Source organism: Cervus elaphus, chromosome 18 (assembly GCF_910594005.1).
Source record: "Cervus elaphus chromosome 18, mCerEla1.1, whole genome shotgun sequence".
NCBI lineage: Eukaryota > Metazoa > Chordata > Mammalia > Artiodactyla > Cervidae > Cervus > Cervus elaphus.
Window position 1 is genome coordinate 53,095,773 of NC_057832.1, and position 18,765 is coordinate 53,114,537.

Genomic DNA, 18,765 nt, shown 5'->3' on the forward strand with positions numbered 1-18,765 from the left:
TTTCATTGTTTTTTTATTGCTATAGTGTGCTTGACATCTAGAAATCTGGTTGATAGAAAACAGATTGAAAAAACAATCATAAAAGCCTAAATAGTACACAGGAGATAATACAGCATTCTGTGGAAACTTTGATTTCTTAAAGTGAAGTCACTCAGTCGTGTCCGACTCTTTGCTACCCTGTGGAGTATAGCCCACACAGGCTCCTCTGTCCATGGGATTCTCCAGGCAAGAATACTGGAGTGGGTTGCCATTTCCTTCTCCAGGGGATCTTCCCAACCCAGGGATCGAACCCAGGTCTCCCGCTTTGCAGGCAGATGCTTTAACCTCTGAGCCACCAGGGAAGATTTCTTAAAAGAGTCCTCCTTTTGTTCAGTGAAGGTTCTGTGATTTTCCCATCCATCAATTAATTTATAAAAGTCAATCAAGTACTTATTGGATACTTTTCTTAAAAAATGAAAGCACTGGAGAAATAATGTATTCACTCACCAGAAAGAATAAAATGCATCTACATCTTCAAATGATGAATTCATATCACCAAGTTTAGGGACATTTTTTTTATTTGACCACCTGAAATATTAAAAAAAAGAAAAGCTAAAAACATTTTGTACAAACGCTCAACAACTGATTTGTTAAAAAAGTTTTTATGAATCCCTTATAATCTCCCTGCTACGTCCTCCATGACTAAGAGATAGAGCAGGGGGATCAGTAGTGCTGTGATGAGCAATACAGGTGCAGTAAAAGGGAGGACAAGGGGAGGATGGGGGTGCAGGAGAAAACAATGGAACAGTGTTCTAACTCTCAGCTTATCTTCAGTTCTGTAAATTACAAGGTTATGGAAGATGCCAGGGTAGCCAGGAAAAACAACTCTAGCCCCACCTTTCAAGCTCACTTAGTCCTCAGTACAAGCAGTACAGAAGGGACCTGCAGGCCGAGCCTTTTAAGAAACGTGAATCCTCAGAGGGAACAGATTTCCACCTCCTCATCTCTACCACCTCCCCCTTAATAATCAGACTTGTAGGTTTAGCACTTGACCCACCATCTCCGAAAGGATCCTGAGACTGCTACTGATTTGTTTTGCCAACTTGATGCAGTGTTCCACACACTCACAAATACACTAATTTTTTTTTACAACCTTAATTTTTTTTAAATCACAAAACAAAGGTAAGGAGAAAGGGTGTAGGAAATAGTAGGCTGTATCAAACCACCAATCAAAGTGCTTCTCAAACTTAGCTACCCATCAAAATCGCCTGCGAGCATTAAAAAACCTATAGGCATTCCAAACCACTTAAATTAAAATCAGTTTCTCCAGTGGAACCCAGGCATCAGGAACTGTTCAAGCTCCCCAGCTGATTCCAATATGCAGCTAAGATGTGCTCTGAGGAAACCTTCCAATGCAGACGGAAGCAAAAAAATGTAGATTACTGGTTCACAAACAATTTGAAACTGATTTTAATTAAATAAATTATATATGACTTAAATCTTAAATATAAATTCACCCTTTGTCAGAGAACCTTATGATAATCAGATGCTCAAAAATAGAATAAAAGTATTTCCTAAATGAAAACTGACCAAATGTAGTAGTGTACCTGTTAACAAAGGGGAGGGAGAAAATGGGAAATCACTGTCACCTAAGTATCAGCGTCACACTACATAAAGTTAACCACTATTCTTTCCCCCAAAGGAAATTTAAAAGAAAAATGTCCTGTGAGTTAATTTAACTAAAGGAAGGAAGAACTGTTTAGAGAATAAAATAAACAATTATAGCAAGTTCACCAGAGGAGCTCAATACTGTAAAGGAGGAGGAAGAAGAGAACCAAACTATTACCAGAGGGAAAAAACAGAAACTTGGAACTCTAAGAAGCCAGCCAGTACAGCATTATGATCACAAGGGGATGCCATAACTCACCTGGAATTCCTTTCAAACACTGGGGAAAATACTTCGAAGAAACTGTCCTTTGCTTCACTTTTAGAAGGAACTGAGTTATCAAAAGTAGGATCTACACTGTTAAATGCTCGTCTTTTCACTGGATCAGATAACATTTCATAAGCTGAAGAAAAAAAAAATCAAAGGTCACATCACCATAATGCTACATTTTTTTCCTTAAAAAAAAATTATTTTTTGTACTTAAAAATTGTGTGTGCTTATGGGGAGGGGAGGACTTCAGTAATAGCGGGAGCATTACTGGTTAAAACGGGACTTAAAAACTTCTGTAAGTATCTCTTCTGGAAAAGACAGGACAAAGCAATAAACACACTCAATCTTGAAGAAAGCATGACTGAGGAAAAAGAAATAGCTAGAAAATTAACTGTTAGATCCCAAGGCTGTCAAAAAAAGAAAAAAAAATCAAAGGATCTTTGGCATCCTGAGCACTGTGTAAGAGCGAGCCAATAAAGAGTAAGTTTGAAAAGTGTGTATACAGCTTTTAAAAAATTAGCATCAAAATTAAAAATCACATCTAAGGAAGCATTTAGAAATGGTGGTTCTCTCTATTAATTTGCTTATGAGGATATGGCTAAGTAAATAGCCATTGACAGTTGTGGGTCCTTTACTAGGACAGAATCAACTTCTTGATTTAAATAAGCAAAATATCTGAGGAACGATTTAATCCCATAAGGCATCTGAAACTGAAAAAGATCTTAGTAGTCTCAACATTAAACACAGCACTTATATGAAGTAACTCCAGGATAAGCTTCTCATAAGAATCACCTGCAGATCTTGTTAAAAATAACTAATAAAAATAATTGGAAAAAAAAAAAAGTAGATTCAGATTCAGTAGGTCTGGGTCAGGGCCAAAGCTTCTGCATTTCTGACAAGCTGCAGATGCCATTGGTTGGGAGAACCTCACTTTATATAGTGAGGCTCTGGGGGAGATTACCACAAATAACCAGATGTTAACTAAAAATGTTTTAAAATGGTATGGTATAAATGAACTACAGTATACACAGGAAACCCAATCCAAACAATTAATAAATAATATTCACTATTAAAAATTCCCAACCCTTAAGAGGCTTTCTTACCTTTAGTTATGCAAGTGAAGTAGTCATTATCTCCTTCTTTTATTGGTTCACCGGCTGCTTTCCGTTTGTCTGGGTGATGTTTTAAAACCATTGCTTTATCTACAAAGTAAGATTTAGATAACTTGTCCTTTTAGTCATCAAAATTAAAAAAGAAGATCAGTTAAGCAGAGCCATTTTTAAAAGCATAATATTAATTTAAAAATATTTTCTCCCAAAGTAAAACATATGCTTATTAAAAAGAAATTACACAGAAATAATTTTAGCATGTGTGTGCTCAGTCATGTCCAACTCTGTGCGACCCCATGGACTGCACTGCACCCTGCCAGGCTCCTCTGTCCATGGGATTTTCCAGCAAGATTATTAGACTGGGTTGCCATTTCCTCCTCCAGGGGATCTTCCCGATCCAGAAACCCAAGTCTCTTGTGTCTCCCACATTGGCAGGCAGATTCTTTACCACTGGGCCACCTGAGAAACCCTGAAATAACTTCAAGAACTGGCCAAAGTGCCAGCATCCAAAAAGACAACTGCCATTAATATTTTGGTGTACGTCCACACAGACTTTTTCCCCCTTAAGCATATACCTTTAAAAATGTAGGTATAATCATACTATATATACCAATTTGTGATTATTTTCAACTAAACATTACAGCAGTTCCATTTTCCAGGCAGTTGCAAATGTGTCAGAAAATTTTAACAACTACTTAGTACAGTATTTCAAGTAGATCTATCATAACTAATTCAACTATTTCTCTACTGTTGGGTATTTACTATAGATTGTTTCCAATTCTTCACTGCTATAAGCTATTTCAATATGAATCATTTTGTACACAAGTATTTTCATATTTATGACTCTTTCTTCTCAGTATATACTTAGAGAAGTATATCAGTGAGTGAAAATGTATGAACAAGTCCCTTTCTGAAAGTTATACCACTGCAACCCCTATGTTAACATTCTTTTCACCACAACCTCAACAGCACTGGATCCAATTGTTTAAAACATGATTATTACCGGTGCTCAAGGAGATCGAAAACATGTTTGTGGTTATTTCTATCTTTCTTCCCTTACTTATGGAGTAATAGAGAGCTATCTTAGCTTTTCTTCTTAGTGTGCGAGTCACTTTACAGTGAATAATGGCTAGCTGTTAATATCCATTAAGCATTTAATAGGTGCCAGCACTATTTATCAATTAATCTTTTCAGTAACTCTGAGAAAAGTACTATTAGTTTCTCCATTTTACAGATAAGGAAATAAGGCACAAGGAGGTTAAATAACCACTTACTTTACCTCTATGCAACCTGTCCAAAGTCCTGGTCAAACTGGGCTCCAATCCAGGCAGCCTGACTCCAGAGCCTGTGCTTGTATGCTGCCTCTCCTAGTCCATCATGCTTGATGCTAATGCTTTCCCCAGCTGCTGTGACCATTCTTGTGTTTTTTTTTTTCTTTTTTTTCATTCTTGTGTTTTTAAAAAACATTCAGTTCATTAATTCATATTTACTGATCATTTCCTTTATACTGTATTCCAGTACTTATAAAGGAGGTCCTTCATTCTTCAGAAGTTTGATATGTTTCTATCTGAGTATCTTCTATGGTCAAAATTGAAAAGCTTATTTAATTTTCAAAGTCCTAACATTATCTAATAATCCTTCCCTTCTCTACTAATTTGTGAGGCTTCCTTTATCTCAGTAAATTTTACCAAGGTCTGTTTCTGGCTGCCTATTCTTGTTGCGGGATTATCTTTAATTAATTAATTATTATTATCTTTAATTAATTAAAGATAATCCCATGACAAGACTCTATCTTTCTAATATATTTGATGGTACCTTCCAGACACTATTATTCTCATTTATTTTTCTTGCACTTGGCTACTTAATTCAACTCTTTTAGTTTTTAGGTAGATCCTGTTACCTACAGCATCCCTTGTGACTCAGCTGGTAAAGAATCTGCCTGCAATGCGGGAGACCTGGGTTCGATTCCTGGGTTGGGAAGCTCCCCTGGAGAAGGCTACCCACTCCAGTATTCTGGCCTAGAGAATTCCATGGACTGTATAGTCCATGGGGTCACAAAGAGTCGGACATGACTGAGCGACTTTCACTTTCACATATTACCTACAAATAATATATTTCTTTCTTATAGTTCTCTCTCCTTTAATATCTTAATTCACTGACCCAAACTCCCAAATAGCTTAAAAGTCATCGGCAGGCTCCCTCATGGGTTTTTATGAGAGTATTACTAAGTCACACAGTTATAAGTTTGTTGACAGTGAAATCTGAAATATGTGGGAATTACATTTCTTTTCAAAGTTCTATTTATCAAAAAGGAGTGAATATTAAATTGTACTATATGTACTTTCACTATCTTCTTAGGACATCACATTGATATATTGATAATATTATGTAAAATATAAGTAGATTTAGCTTCATTCATATATTTCTTAAGAGTAATATTCATTGGCAGTATTCTTTTAACATATAGTTGAATTCATTTTGCTATTAACTGTTTTTGGTTTTTTTTGGTATTATTCAATACATTCATGGATGATATTTATAGTTTTTTTTTTTCTGGCCACATTTAAAAAAGTAATTAGTTTTTAAGATTCACAACAAAATTAAGAGGGTGATTAACAGATCTATAGACCGTCCGCCCTTCCTCATCAACTCCCCCCACCAGAGCAGTCCATTTGTTTTTTTTTTCACCTAGCTTTTTTTTTTTTTCAAATCTGGCTGCCCCATGTGGCTTGTGGGATGTCAGTTCCCTAACCAGAGACCAAACCCAGGCCCTGGCAATGAAGTGCTGAGTCCTAACCACTGGACTAGCAGGGAATGCCCACTATTTGCTACAACTGATGACCCTACACTGACACTTCATAATCACCTAAAGGCCATAGTTTTCACTCCTGGTGGTGGACATTCTGTGGGTTTGGATGAATGCATGACAACAGATATCCATCATAATATACAGAGTATTTTCACTGCCCCCAAATCCTCTGTGCTCTACCTATTCATCTCTCCTCAATCCCTCAACCCCTGGCAACGAAGAACTTTTCACTGACTTTTCCATAATTTTGCCTTTCAATGCCAGGTTTTCATACTAGGATTACATTAACGGTCATGAAATGAATTGTTTCTAAAACAGTTTATGTTTGGCATGAAAATTTTCAATTCCTTAAGCATTTAAAAAAAGAATTAACCTAAGAAATCACTTAGGTCTACACATTTTCAGGAGATAATTCTGGGTAACTCTTTAAATTTCTTCAATTTCAAAAAAAGCCAATTTTATCAAAAATTCCAAATTCCTTGCATATAACTGTGGTCTCAGTTAAAAATACCTTCTGTAACTGTTTTTATTCCTTCTGTACTCTACTATGTTTTTCCTTCTTATAAATCTATTTTAAGATATTGTTTTATATACTTTTTTCCTTCCATCTTCCTCAGTGATACTCTTTTAAATATTTGAGTTGAATGTTTTATTTTTCTCTCCTTTAGAAAAGGTAACAGAGGTATTCTCTGGTGGTCCAGTGGTTAAGATTCCACGCTTCCACTGCGAGGGACCTGGGTTCAATTCCTGATCAGAGGGCTAAGATGCCACGTGCCTTGCAGTGCAGCAAAAAAAAAAGAGGGGGGACGGGGTGGGAAGGAAAAGGTAACATGATAGCTTTGTAGGCAATGAACTTACCGACGGTAGGGCTCTAGCTGCCAACCGTCTGTTCTGATAGTCAATGATCTTGCTCTCAATACAATTTTTATTTCTGTCTAGGTCCAAATGTGTATAAACAAATACTCAAGTGATTTTTTTTTTTGGTTTGTTGAATCAGATCTACTTTATTACATAGAATAAAGTGTTCATATTTTAAGTACTCTGTTCAAAAGGTTGTGACAATTGTATACAGTTGCTTAACAACCACTCAAAGGAAAACACAGATTGTTTCCATCACTCAGAGTTCCCCTGTACCCCTTTTCCAGTCAAGTCCCACCCCCCACCACTTGGGGCAACCTTTCTGACTTCTCTCATGAGAGATTATGTTTGTATGCTCTTGAAGTTCATCTAAATGAAATCATACAGTATGTCTTTGTATCTGACATAATGTTTTAAGATTCACCCCCTTATGTGTATCAGCAATTTTTAAAAAACTGCTAAACACTACTCTATTTTATGAATACAAGCAGTTTGCTTATCCATCATCCTGTTGGTGAACATCTGGGTGGCTTCCAGTTTTTGGACATTGTGAATAAGTCTGTTATGAATATTTCTGTACAAATCTTTTTATGGCATATTTAGTGAGTTTTGTATACACTGCAAGGTTTCAGAAACTTTGATAAATACACTTTTGTTTTTTTAAGCTACAGTAAAAAAAAAACAAGTATATTATCAGTTTCTCCACTAACACTCAAGAGGAGACATTTTCACCTTCTAGCCGGTTTAAGGAGAAAAGGAATTTATTGAAGGTTATTAGGCAGCTCACAGGAACTAAGAGTCTGACTATTAGGCCTGGAAGCTTACTAGCCAGGAACAACCATCACATCATATAGGATAGTTCAGAGGTGTGATGACCCCACCACTGTTGGGCACTGCAGGAAGGGAGCATTGGCTTTTCCCACGGCCAGTGCTTGGGGAAAACCATAGCTTCTCTAGCCACCACTCGGGGCTCTTCCACCCTGGCTGGCAAAATGGATGCTGTGCAGCTCAGCCTGACTCACACTGTTCTCCTTTGAAATGCAAGTGTGTGCTGAGGAGTAAACCCTAATGGCAACCCATTCCAGTGTTCCTGCCTGGAAAATTCCATGGAGAGAGGAGGCTGGCAGGCTACAGTCCAAGGAGTCACAAAAAGTTGGACACAACTAACTACACGCATGCACGCACACATGCCTACAAATATTCTCAACCTCAAGTCACAGCTCTTTATAAATCAGGTAAGTTTTCTTTATTTGCAATTACTGTCTCTGTCACATTTATTCTGACCTGTTCTTTAGGGAAATCTGACATCTTTTTATTCTTTCCTTCTGAATCTTGGGAACATTTCTCTAGACTGTCCTCTGCTTTACTGTTTTCTAATTGTATGTCAGCCTTTGTAATTCTAAATCCTGCTCTCCTGTTTTGAGTTTCCAGGCAATTCTATTTTTTTTTTCTCTTGAATCTCTTTCTGCAATGCCTATGTCACCCCCCCTTAACCCAATGCAACATCTTTGTATCGCACTGACAAGGTAGAGCAAGTCTTCTTTTGAACCTTATGATAAAGTCTGAGATAGGCAATGCCTGTTTTTTGTTAATAGTCTCCTCTTATGCTACACTGTTTTTTCCTTCATTGACTTCTCCACCTAGTCACCTCTAGTCATTTATGTACAGTATACTCTGCCCAGAGTTGGGGCTGAAGGAGGCAAAAGATATCCTTCAATATTAAAAACAAGGTAACAGAGGCCAAAGAACATCTTTCAGTTTGAAAAAGAGACAAGGGTAATTTCTGAGCAGCTGTTGTGCATGATTACTGTAATTTCAGACTTCTCTCTCCTCCCTTCCTCACCAAAGACAGTTTCTGGGGTTTTGAAGGTACATTACTAAATGGACTTTTATTGTACATTCATATTGCTATTATCAGAAAAAGCATTTATGATTTTTTTATACAGAAGTACAGCTGATTTACAATATTGTGTTAGTTTCAGTTGTATAGCAAAGTGATTCAGATATTTATATATTTTTTCCCCTGATTCTTTTCCATTATAGATTACAAAAATGTCTATTATTTCTAATTTTAAGAGGCATTCTGTGAAACAGTTTTCAGCTTAAAATATGAGAATTACTTTTCAAATATTTGTTTATTTATATTTATTTGGTTGCAATGGGCCTTAGTTGTGGCCTGTGGGATCTTCAGTTGCGCATATCGGATCCAGCTCCCTGGCCAGGGATTGAACCCGGGTCTCCTTCACTGGAGCAGAGTTCTAGCCACTGGACCACCCAGGAAGTCCCCCATGAGAAGTATTTTAAGCTAAAATTATTAAATTTAGAAAACTCAAATCAAAGACTTTATTTCCAAGCAGCGACTATCAAACCTACATGCATCATTTGCCAGTGTGGCAATTTTTCTTCAAGAAAAAAATGGAAATACTTTTAGTATGCAAGTACTTTCTCTTAATCCATCATTCAACTTTCCTAGCAATTTATTCTTTTCAGATAATGCATAAAAAGAAAAAAAAAAAAAGACCACTTACTTTATCCACTCATGAATGAATCCCTAATTTTCATCACAGTCATTCAAAAAATTTTAAAAATTAAAACTTTCAACAAACTATTATGTATAAAATATGCTATAAGGATATACTATACAAAACAGGGAATATAATCAATATTTTACAGTAACTGTAAGTGAAGTATAACTTTTAAAAACTGTGAATCACTATACTGGACACCTGTAATTTATATAATACTATACATTAATTATAATTTAAAAAACTAAATAAAATGTAAAAAAAGCCTACAACCTCCTTTATGTGTTGGTAATAGGATTCAAGAACTAGAAGGGTCTCAATGTAATCAGACTCATATTATTAGGTTTGTCTATGCTAATAATTACAAGTTTGCAAAGAATTAACTCTGCATTTTTACTTTTGGACTAGATTCCAGGGAGCAGTAAGTAGCAGCCATCTATTTTACAGTGACAGAGGAAAGAGAATGTCAGTCTTCTGAATAAATACTGAGAAAATACAACAAGGAGGCAGAGAGCTAATCGTAAATCCACATAATGTTAATCTGTACATTGGGGGTGCAAAACTTTTGGCAACAGAATATTCAAAAATTAATTTCTATTATCCCAATAAAATGGACTTAACAGAAGCAAATGGATGTTTCTTTTATAATTATTACATATTTTTCTATCTTTAGAGAATTCCTCACCTTAAAACATAAAACTACTTTCATAGTTCTAAATCACTTCCAGTTCTTTCATAAATTTGTATGTGTCAACACATTATAGTATTTGTATGCTATTCTTTCAGAGTAAGACTTCGCAGATACTTTTCCAGGGCAAATGAATTTTCTTAGCATTTATGTGTACTGCAATGACTATTCATATGCATTAACATATGCTTATTCTAAAATCATGCCAGCCTTTAAAGAAATCCAATAATAGGTCTTAGATATTCTCATATATTCCTTCAACTAACAAAATGAAGAAGACACTTCCTGTGACTTTCCTAAATACAAGCAATAATGGGAGTTTTGAGTTTCTTTTTCATAGTTGTGTGCGCTTTGTGCACAGTCATATCTGACTCTTTGTGAACCCCCGGACTGTAGTCCACAAGGTGTCTCTGTCCATGAATTTTCCAGGCAATAAAACGAGTGGGTTGCCATTTCCTGCTTCAGGGGATCTTCCCGACCCAGGGATCAAACCTGCGTCTCCTGCATTCACAGGTGGATTCTTTACCACTGCATCACCTGGGAAGCCCCATTTACCATACTTAGGCTCAACCAGTATTTTCCAACATGAGGTAGGTCTCATTCAGTCATCTTTCTCCAAGTACAATACTTTCCCTTCTTGACTGACCCTGATACCCTCTTCCTTTTTCATATGGCCACAATTTTACCTCCTCTGATCTCAATATCCATTCTCTAGAGTAGAAGGTAGAATACTGTTCTAAGATAAAAGAGAAAACTGATCACCTTCACCTCTTTCATGAAGCTTTACTAATTAGGTGACCAAATGGTGTGTAAGAAATTATGTCCACAAGACGTCAGAGGACAGAACAGTTTAGAGCACTAAGTGGACAGTGACTCTTAAGCCAATGAAGACTGGTTTGCCAATGATTTCTGCCCCCGCACCTGCCACCCCACCAATTTTTAACCTTGTCAATAAAAAGAACAGTGAAGCATCAGATACCTCTTTCTTGGACAGAAGAGATAAGATGGTACCAACAGAGATGTGACCTAAGATCACAAAAGAGCACCAACAAACTGAAGTTATCAAGGCAACTTCCACTAAGCGCAGCTGGCCAAACTTCCAAACGGAGGTGAAATACTATTTTTTAAAAGCATGCCATTAGAAGAATGTTGTTTATTCTGTCACAAATACACTCACCTGATTTCTTGACCCTAATGAGGATATCCATTCAGGAGACTTATTGCTTATTTTTGATTTTGAAGGTAAGGGGACTGTGGTTATACACTGGTATACTACATAACTTACACTAAATCTAGTTATGCCTAGAGACTGTGATCATGTAATACTTTTTCAAGAGGATAACATTTCCTATAGCAGATATTTGACTATTCCAAAATAACCAAATACTTACGAGCTGCTTTAATCTGTCTCTGTGTAGCTTTGTATCTTACATGGCCAAGTCCAAGTACTGCATAATGATCTTGGTTCTGATAAAGACACAAAAGGAAGTCAAATTTGAAATGAAGCCGTATATCCTATCCCTTGTGTTGCTATCCTAATACGGTGTTTCCCAAAGTGAGACTCTCATAATAGAAGTTTAGTGAGATATTCCACATGAGTCCTGAGGTCACAGAAGTTTAGGAAACATGGACCACTGTATATCTAGCCTTCTTTATAATCTGTATACACAGAAAGCAAACAAAGGCTCTGAGAAGCCCTGCAGTTAAAAAAAAACAAACAAACAAAAAACCCAAAACAAAAACAAGCAGACAAAAACCTATAAAGTCTAGTATTTTTTTAAATCACTTTACCAAATAACTCTTTTTTCTATTAATACAAATTAATATTCTATGGCTATCCTTAAATCAGGGTATAGCCAGCAAGATTTCAGAACTGAGGGGAGCATTACAGAAGTCCCAGTAGGTTCGGCCAGTGGCAATGACAGTATAGGAACCATGTGGAGCAAAGAAGGTTGGAGGAACATTTTGAGAAACTGGTGTTTCTTTGGATAGGAAGCTCCTGCTTTCATTTTCCTTGCAAATTTAGAGGTTGAGGCAGCACTTGAGCAAAGGCTCCTGACAGAACTCAAAGGGTGTATCCAGTATCAGAGAATGAGTGGGAAGAAAGGGGAGTTGAAGGTATAAAACATGGACGAATAAAGATCAAATAGGATCAACTGGTTTTCCTTTAAATTCAGGACTGCAAACTCCCAATGGATGGGTTCCTTGATCATGCCTGGCATTCACACTTCACTCCACTCTCTAAAACTATTATTACATACCTTGGTCCTCTAGTCTTTCCTTAAGCTTCATAGCCCCTGCTCCACCCTCTCATCAATGGCCTTGTTTCCTGCTTAATGAAAACTATGTAAATTACCATACTCAAATTCCTGCATCTTTTTGCCATTGTCCTGCATCCATGTATCTTTTACCTTTCCCTCACCACTGAGAAAGCCTGTCCTACTAAGACAAATTACTCCATTCCTCTTCTTGGTTCTAAACACCATCTTCTCTACATCTCTCAAATGCTAGCATCTTTCCGCTGTCTTCTAAATTTCAACTGAATTATTTTTATCAGTATTAGAAGATGCTCTGTTATCGCTCCTCATTCAGACCTTGCTTGTGTTTCTTTGCTTCCCATCATTACTTCTTGAAAAAGCTGTCCTACTTTAGCTCTACATTCTCTAGCATTTACTTTTCAAATCACTCCAATCTAGTTCTACTCTGTCCATTCTCAGCCCTGGGGTTATGAAGCTGCTCTCTTCAGACTCAATTTCCAACTGCCAAATACAAGATCACCCAACTGCCTTTACTTGACTTCAACTTTCACTGGCAGCACAGGTGACTCTTGAAACATTATCTTGCTTTAGTTTCTGTGAATCCACTGTTTTTCTCCCATCTTTCAGTAGCTTTTCCAGTTATTCTGACTGGCTTCTCGATGCCCTGCAAAGCTCAGTCCTGGGGTTTCTTTCTGTCTCTCTCTCTACTTTGGTCCAAGGTGATCTGATCCAATGCCAGGACTGGAAGATGGTAAGTGCCCTGTAAATGTTCATGACTCCCTAGTTCACTATAACACAGACGTCTGAGTTCCAGATGCAGAGTAACACAACACCATGCCCCCCCACAAACTTCCTTTTCCTTCAGTGCTGTGCTGGTGACCACCACAACGGTCTAACAGGTGACTCAAGCTGGGGTGATCAGGGGTCTTCTAAATACGTCCCCTTCTCTTGGGCAGCACAATCAAGGTCTCCAAGACTCATCAAGTCTACCTCTCCTCAAAGCAAATCTTTCTCCTCTGTCTCAAAACTTGGCTACAAATTTAGTTCAAGCATCAAGCATTCACTTGTACACTAGCCCTATAACAGTAAACTATTCCCTTCCCCTCTCATCCTGCTCTCCCTTTTCAAGCAAATTTCTGTACTACCAGAAATTACTTTTCTGAAATTAGCTCAGAAACTTCAGATGATGTCTTACTGTCCTGAAAGCAAAATATAAATTCCTTCCTTGGTATGGCATAAGAAGGACCCTCCAGAGTTCATTCAGATTCTGTTTTCAGTCTGATTTCTCACCACCACCCTTTCATGTGCTACTCTACCCTTCACCAAGTCCTGAAGAGGCAGCACATATTCTTTCACTCCTTTTGTCTTTGCATATCTATTCCTTCTGACCAGAACACCTTTTCTCCCTCTTACTTCAAAGATTGTCCCTTAAGGGTTTAAGACCACTCAGACATGACCTTTTCTGTGAAACCTTTCTGGATTTCTCCAGTAGAGCTAGTATCCTATGGCTAGTGCTGTCCCACTCAGGATTTGGCCATAAACAGGTGCTAAATTATGATTATTTTGTTGAATCATTTTTTTTTTTTTAATATTTATTTTATTTATTTATTTGGCTGTGTCGGGTCTTAGTTACAGCATGTGGGATCTAGTTCCTTGACCAGGAATCAAACTCAGGCCCCCTGCACTGGAAGCATAGAGTCTTAGCCACTGGACCACCAGGGAAGTCCCTGTTGAATCATTTTAAAACATGGCTTAATAATGGAAAACTGCACCTGACTGAACAAGATTCAGATATTAAATACCTTCCAGTCTTTGGGATCAAGTGTTTTCAGCATGGGAAACTCTTCTAACTGCAATTCTTCATCTTCCGATTCTTCTGATAACTCTTTCTTATCCTCCAGTTCCTGAAAAGAGGCAGAAGCATTTCTGTTTCTCCTCTTAACAAAAGCTTCAAACCATCTTCCCACAGGTTCAACTTGACAGAGTGTTGAGGCTGTGATTGAAAGTGTTGAGAGAGGCTTCAGTGTATTGCACAGAATAAATCCGTTCCAAGGCAATAAATAATATCAAACCAGTGACAGCATAAGTATATAATTTCAAAACCATCAACTGAGAAAATAACTGCAGTAATCCAGTTAACATGAGAATAAGCAATAAATAATCATTTCCTAGTATTTACAGAGAGTTAATCAACATCTTCCAATTATCCAATAAAACAGGACATTCAGCAATGTCGATAAATTGATACTTTTCTGAGGAAATGAGAGGAAGATGAGGGTTAGGGAGAGATGTTTCTAACTGCCTTCTTTTTAGACTAATAATTGTAATAAAGTAACAAATAATTGTAAACTCATAAACAGCTAGCCTCATCAAAAAAATCTAAAACCAACTAAAAATATTTTACTTATTAAAACCTGAATTTAGATAGCTTTCAAACATTTTAAGAATTCACTAGCAATGATTTTTTCTGAAAGACAATTTTCAAGCAGCTAACAGGGATTTACTAATGAAACTGTGCTTTAGTGGAACAGCTCTGAAATCAAAAGCTGTGAATTTCAGCGTGGGTCTGGCTATTAGTAGCTATGTGAAATGAGTCAGAGATGCCTTCAACTGTAAAATGGGAATACTTATCTGCTACCTTGTAAAACTGGATGACAAACTATGAAAGCATTTTGAAAATCAGAGAAACAAAGAAAAGTGAATTCGCTCACTCGTGTCTGACTCTTTGCCACCCCGTGGACTGTGGCCTACCAGACTCCTCTGTCCATGGAATTTTCCAGGCAAGAGTACCGGAGTGGGTTGCCATTTCCTTCTCCAGGGGATTTTTCTAACCCAGGGATAGAACCCAGGTCTCCCACATTGCAGGCAGACCCTTTACATCTGAGCCACCAGAGAAGCCCCAAACTGTTAAATGAAAGTAAGTCTTTATCATTATTCCTGGGAAGTGCGGTAAGTCACTATACCTTTGTACATTAACAATTCAAGAAAGGTAATTTGGGTCAGGAAAAGAGTGAGCATCTTGATTTCAATTTTTTATTTCAAATGAAAGCAAAAAGCTGTATTGTCTAATAATAACTCAGATTTAAGTCTTTCTTTGTACCGAATGGCCACAATTTTGTAAAACTATTTCCGCTTTTCATGTTTTACTTGGGTAGGAAAACTGAGGTTTCTTCTACCATTCACAGAAGATTCCAAACCACTATGTTCAAGAAGCACGACCTGTGTAGTGCAGGTGTGGCTTTCAAGCCTTTCTATTTGCGAGATTACAGAGAAACCTCTGTAAGTAGGAACACAACATGTGCCGTGAAATATGTCTGAAACCACAAACAAGCGTCTATATACGTAGTTCTGATAATCAATGAAATCATTGAAAACTAGAGACTCTTTAAATTTACAATACCATGACTGTCCTGGGCTATAAATCTAAGAAGCTGCAGCAGCAGGGGAACTTTCTCTCCCTTAAACAAAAACAGAAGACAGCTGATTTACATAGGACGTTTCGCTTAATGACTGCCTTTAAAAGTCTGTCTACACGGGTCTTACCACCACCACACAGTGGTCTTTTCTTACCGAATATAAAGAGCACTGTTTGGGTTGGGACATCTAAAAAACAAAGCCGGAGCAAATGTACAGAGGGAGAAAGGTGTTTAAGTGAGCGCCGGCAGCAAAGCTTTGTAGGGGCTCAGGCACGTGGGGACCTAGCTGGGGGCAGTTTCTTGCCTTAGGCAAGGAGATGCTTGTAAGAACCTTTTTAGGGTACTGGAGGGTTCGGGACCGAACTGCTCCGCCTGATCCATGAGTCAGCAGCAGCGACACGAGGAAGAAATTGCGGGGGCAGAAGGAAGACGCCCCCCTCCCTCCTTCCTTCCAGTCTGAGGAAAGACTTCTGCGTAACAGGGAGCAAAAACACACTCGTCACGTCGCTGCCCCGCACTCGATAAGCTAGCTGCCACGGGCAAGGATAGAGAGGTTACGGGGTCGCCAAGGTGGAGGACCGAGGGAGGGGCGGCTGAGGCTAGACGGAGCCGGGCTGAGTGGGCACGTACCAGAGGTCAGAGCGTGGGTGATGGCGGTGCCCTGGCCGTCTGCAGCGCTTGGCAGGAGGAGCATGATGACGCCGGAGCCAGCCCCGCGGGCGCAGCGGCTCGCGTCCCAGGAGGAGGGCGCTTAGAGTCCCTCCAGCTCTACCTCCCTGTCCGAGCCTCGCGCCTTGGCTCTACGAGGTCCAGGAACCGGCGCATGGAGACGGCCAATAACTACTTCCGGGATGAATCCTTCGTGGTGCGTAGGCCAATCCCACCCCCACTCCCCTCGGCCAACGTGTGCGGCTGCCTAGGTCCTTTACTGACTAATATCCGGCTGGGGACCAAGATTCACGAATGAAAGGTTCCTAGAATTATCAGTTCCCTGGTTAAAAAAAAAAAAAGGATTAATTTCCACTTCCAGTGCAATACATAGAACATGATTTTCTAAAGCAGCTCTTACTATATTCTTTTCCTTTTTAAGTTACTACTACTTTATTAGTCTGAATGTAACCGTTCATTTTTGTAGTAGCTCTACTTGTTAAAAGGTGAAAAGATGTGTACGAATTAGTATTGAGAATAACTGTTACAGCCTACACCTTTATAGAGAATTCTGTACCTACAACTCTAGTGCAATTATGTTTACCTAAATAATAGAAAGTGAAAGTGAAAGTGGCTCAGTCATGTCTGACTCTTTGCAACCCCATGGACTCTCCAGACCAGAATACTGGAGTGGGTAGCCTTTTCCTTCTCCAGAAATAATAATAGAAGCTAATGTTTGTTGTGCTATTACTAGTTTACCTGTGGTATCTCATTTAACACTCCTATCATTTGCAGAAGAAACCCCTCTTCAGTGTTAGATCCTAATCCAAGGCCAACAATCATTTTACACTGCTCTAGCAGCATCAGGTTTTCTTTCAGGATATTCCCAATTACAGGACTCTGGGACTAAACTGTTCATTAAAGACTGTATGATTCCTTCGAGGACTGAAGTAAAAAAGCAAGAATTAGCAAAAGGAAAACAGTGGGTGAAAATTCACAGACCCTCCCACCCCCCAACTCCCACTCCCATTACCCCTTCCAGAGTATCTGGATTAGGTTGTGCAAAAGAAAAGACTTGATGTACCCACTTTTCTCCAAAGAGAACCAGAAATAAGCAAATTATTATCTAGGAATTAATTTTCATTGTTAAAATACATTGACTTTACCTGTATATGCTGTATGACAAAACTGGTATTTCAAAAACTAATCAATCTCCCACTAAAACTCTTATTGACCCCTTTCTTTATTAATTTTCAGTTCAGTTCAGTCGCTCAGTCCTGTCTGACACTTTGCAACCCCATGGACTGAAGCACGCCTCCCTGTCCATCATCAACTCCCGGAGTTTACTCAAACTCTTACGTCCATCGAGTCGGTGATGCCATCCAACCATCTCATCCTCCATCGTCCCCTTCTCCTCACTCCTTCAATCTTTCCCAGCATCAGGGTTTTTTTCAGATGAGTCAGTTCTTTCCATCAGGTGACCAAAGTATTGGAGCTTCAGCCTCAGCGTCAGTCCTTCCAATGAACATTCAGGACTGATTTCCTTTAGGATTGACTGGTTGAATCTCCTTGCAGTCCAAGGGGCTCTAAAGAATCTTCTCCAACATCACAGTTCAAAAGCATCAATTCTTCGGCGCTCGGCTTTCTTTATACTCCATCTCTCACATCCATAGATGACTACTGGAAAAACCATAACCTTGACTAGACAGACCTTTGTTGGCAAAGTAATGTCTCTTTTTTTAATGTGCTGTCCTAGGTTGGTCATAACTTTTCTTCCAAGGAGTAAGTGTCTTTTAATTTCATGACTGCCATCACCATCTGCAGTGATTTTGCAGCCCCCCAAAATAAAGTCTGACACTGTTTCTCCATCTATTTGCCATGAAGTGATGGGACCAGATGCCATGATCTTAGTTTTCTGAATGTTGAGCTTTAAGCCAACTTTTTCACTCTCCTCTTTCACTTTCATCAAGAGGCTCTTTATTAATGTAACCACTGTTAAAACAAGCTCCAAGGTTCAAGATAACCGGACTCCATTTTCTTAATAAATTTTTTCTCACACCTCTTCCATCCATTTTCATCATAACCTTTAAATTGTAGTGAAATAACATAAAATTCTCATCTTAACCATTTTAAAGTGTGCAGTTCAGTAGTGTTAAGTACATTCACTCTGTTGTGCACCCAATCTCCAGTACTCTTTTCATCTTGCAAAACTGAAACTCATGGTGTTAAATAACAACTCCCCATTTCCACCACCCCATGCCCCCATCAACCATCATTTAACTTTCCATCTCTGAATTTGACCCCTATAGGTACCTCCTATAAGTGGAATCATACACTATTTGTTTTCTTGTGACTATTCCCTTAGCATAATTTCCTCACAAGTGGTTATGTGTCAGATTTTTTTCTTTTTAAGGCTGAATAATATTCCATTGTATGTACATCTTATTTATGCATTCATCTGTTGACTGGGTTGCTTCCACCTTTCAAGTATCATGAATAACGTTGCTACTAATATGGAGGTACAACTATCTCTCTGAGA

The 18,765-nt window shown here is 38.4% G+C and overlaps 1 protein-coding gene across 2 annotated transcripts in view; it reads right to left on the reverse strand.

Moving 5' to 3' along the window:
* The window catches only part of DNAJC2 (DnaJ heat shock protein family (Hsp40) member C2), a 30,345-nt gene extending 13,873 nt beyond the window's left edge, over nucleotides 1-16,472 (reverse strand). Inside the window, exons 1-6 of one of the 2 annotated variants that reach the window (XM_043873285.1) lie at nucleotides 16,209-16,472; nucleotides 13,965-14,066; nucleotides 11,296-11,371; nucleotides 3,019-3,117; nucleotides 1,907-2,048; nucleotides 487-567 (exon numbers count right to left, since the gene is read on the reverse strand). In XM_043873285.1, coding sequence (XP_043729220.1) covers nucleotides 487-567; nucleotides 1,907-2,048; nucleotides 3,019-3,117; nucleotides 11,296-11,371; nucleotides 13,965-13,997 — 431 coding nt within the window. In that variant the 5' untranslated portion in view covers nucleotides 13,998-14,066; nucleotides 16,209-16,472. Of the gene's footprint in view, nucleotides 1-486; nucleotides 568-1,906; nucleotides 2,049-3,018; nucleotides 3,118-11,295; nucleotides 11,372-13,964; nucleotides 14,156-16,208 lie in introns of both variants that reach the window. The other variant, XM_043873284.1, reaches the window with a different exon arrangement.
* Nucleotides 16,473-18,765: the final 2,293 nt, after the last annotated feature.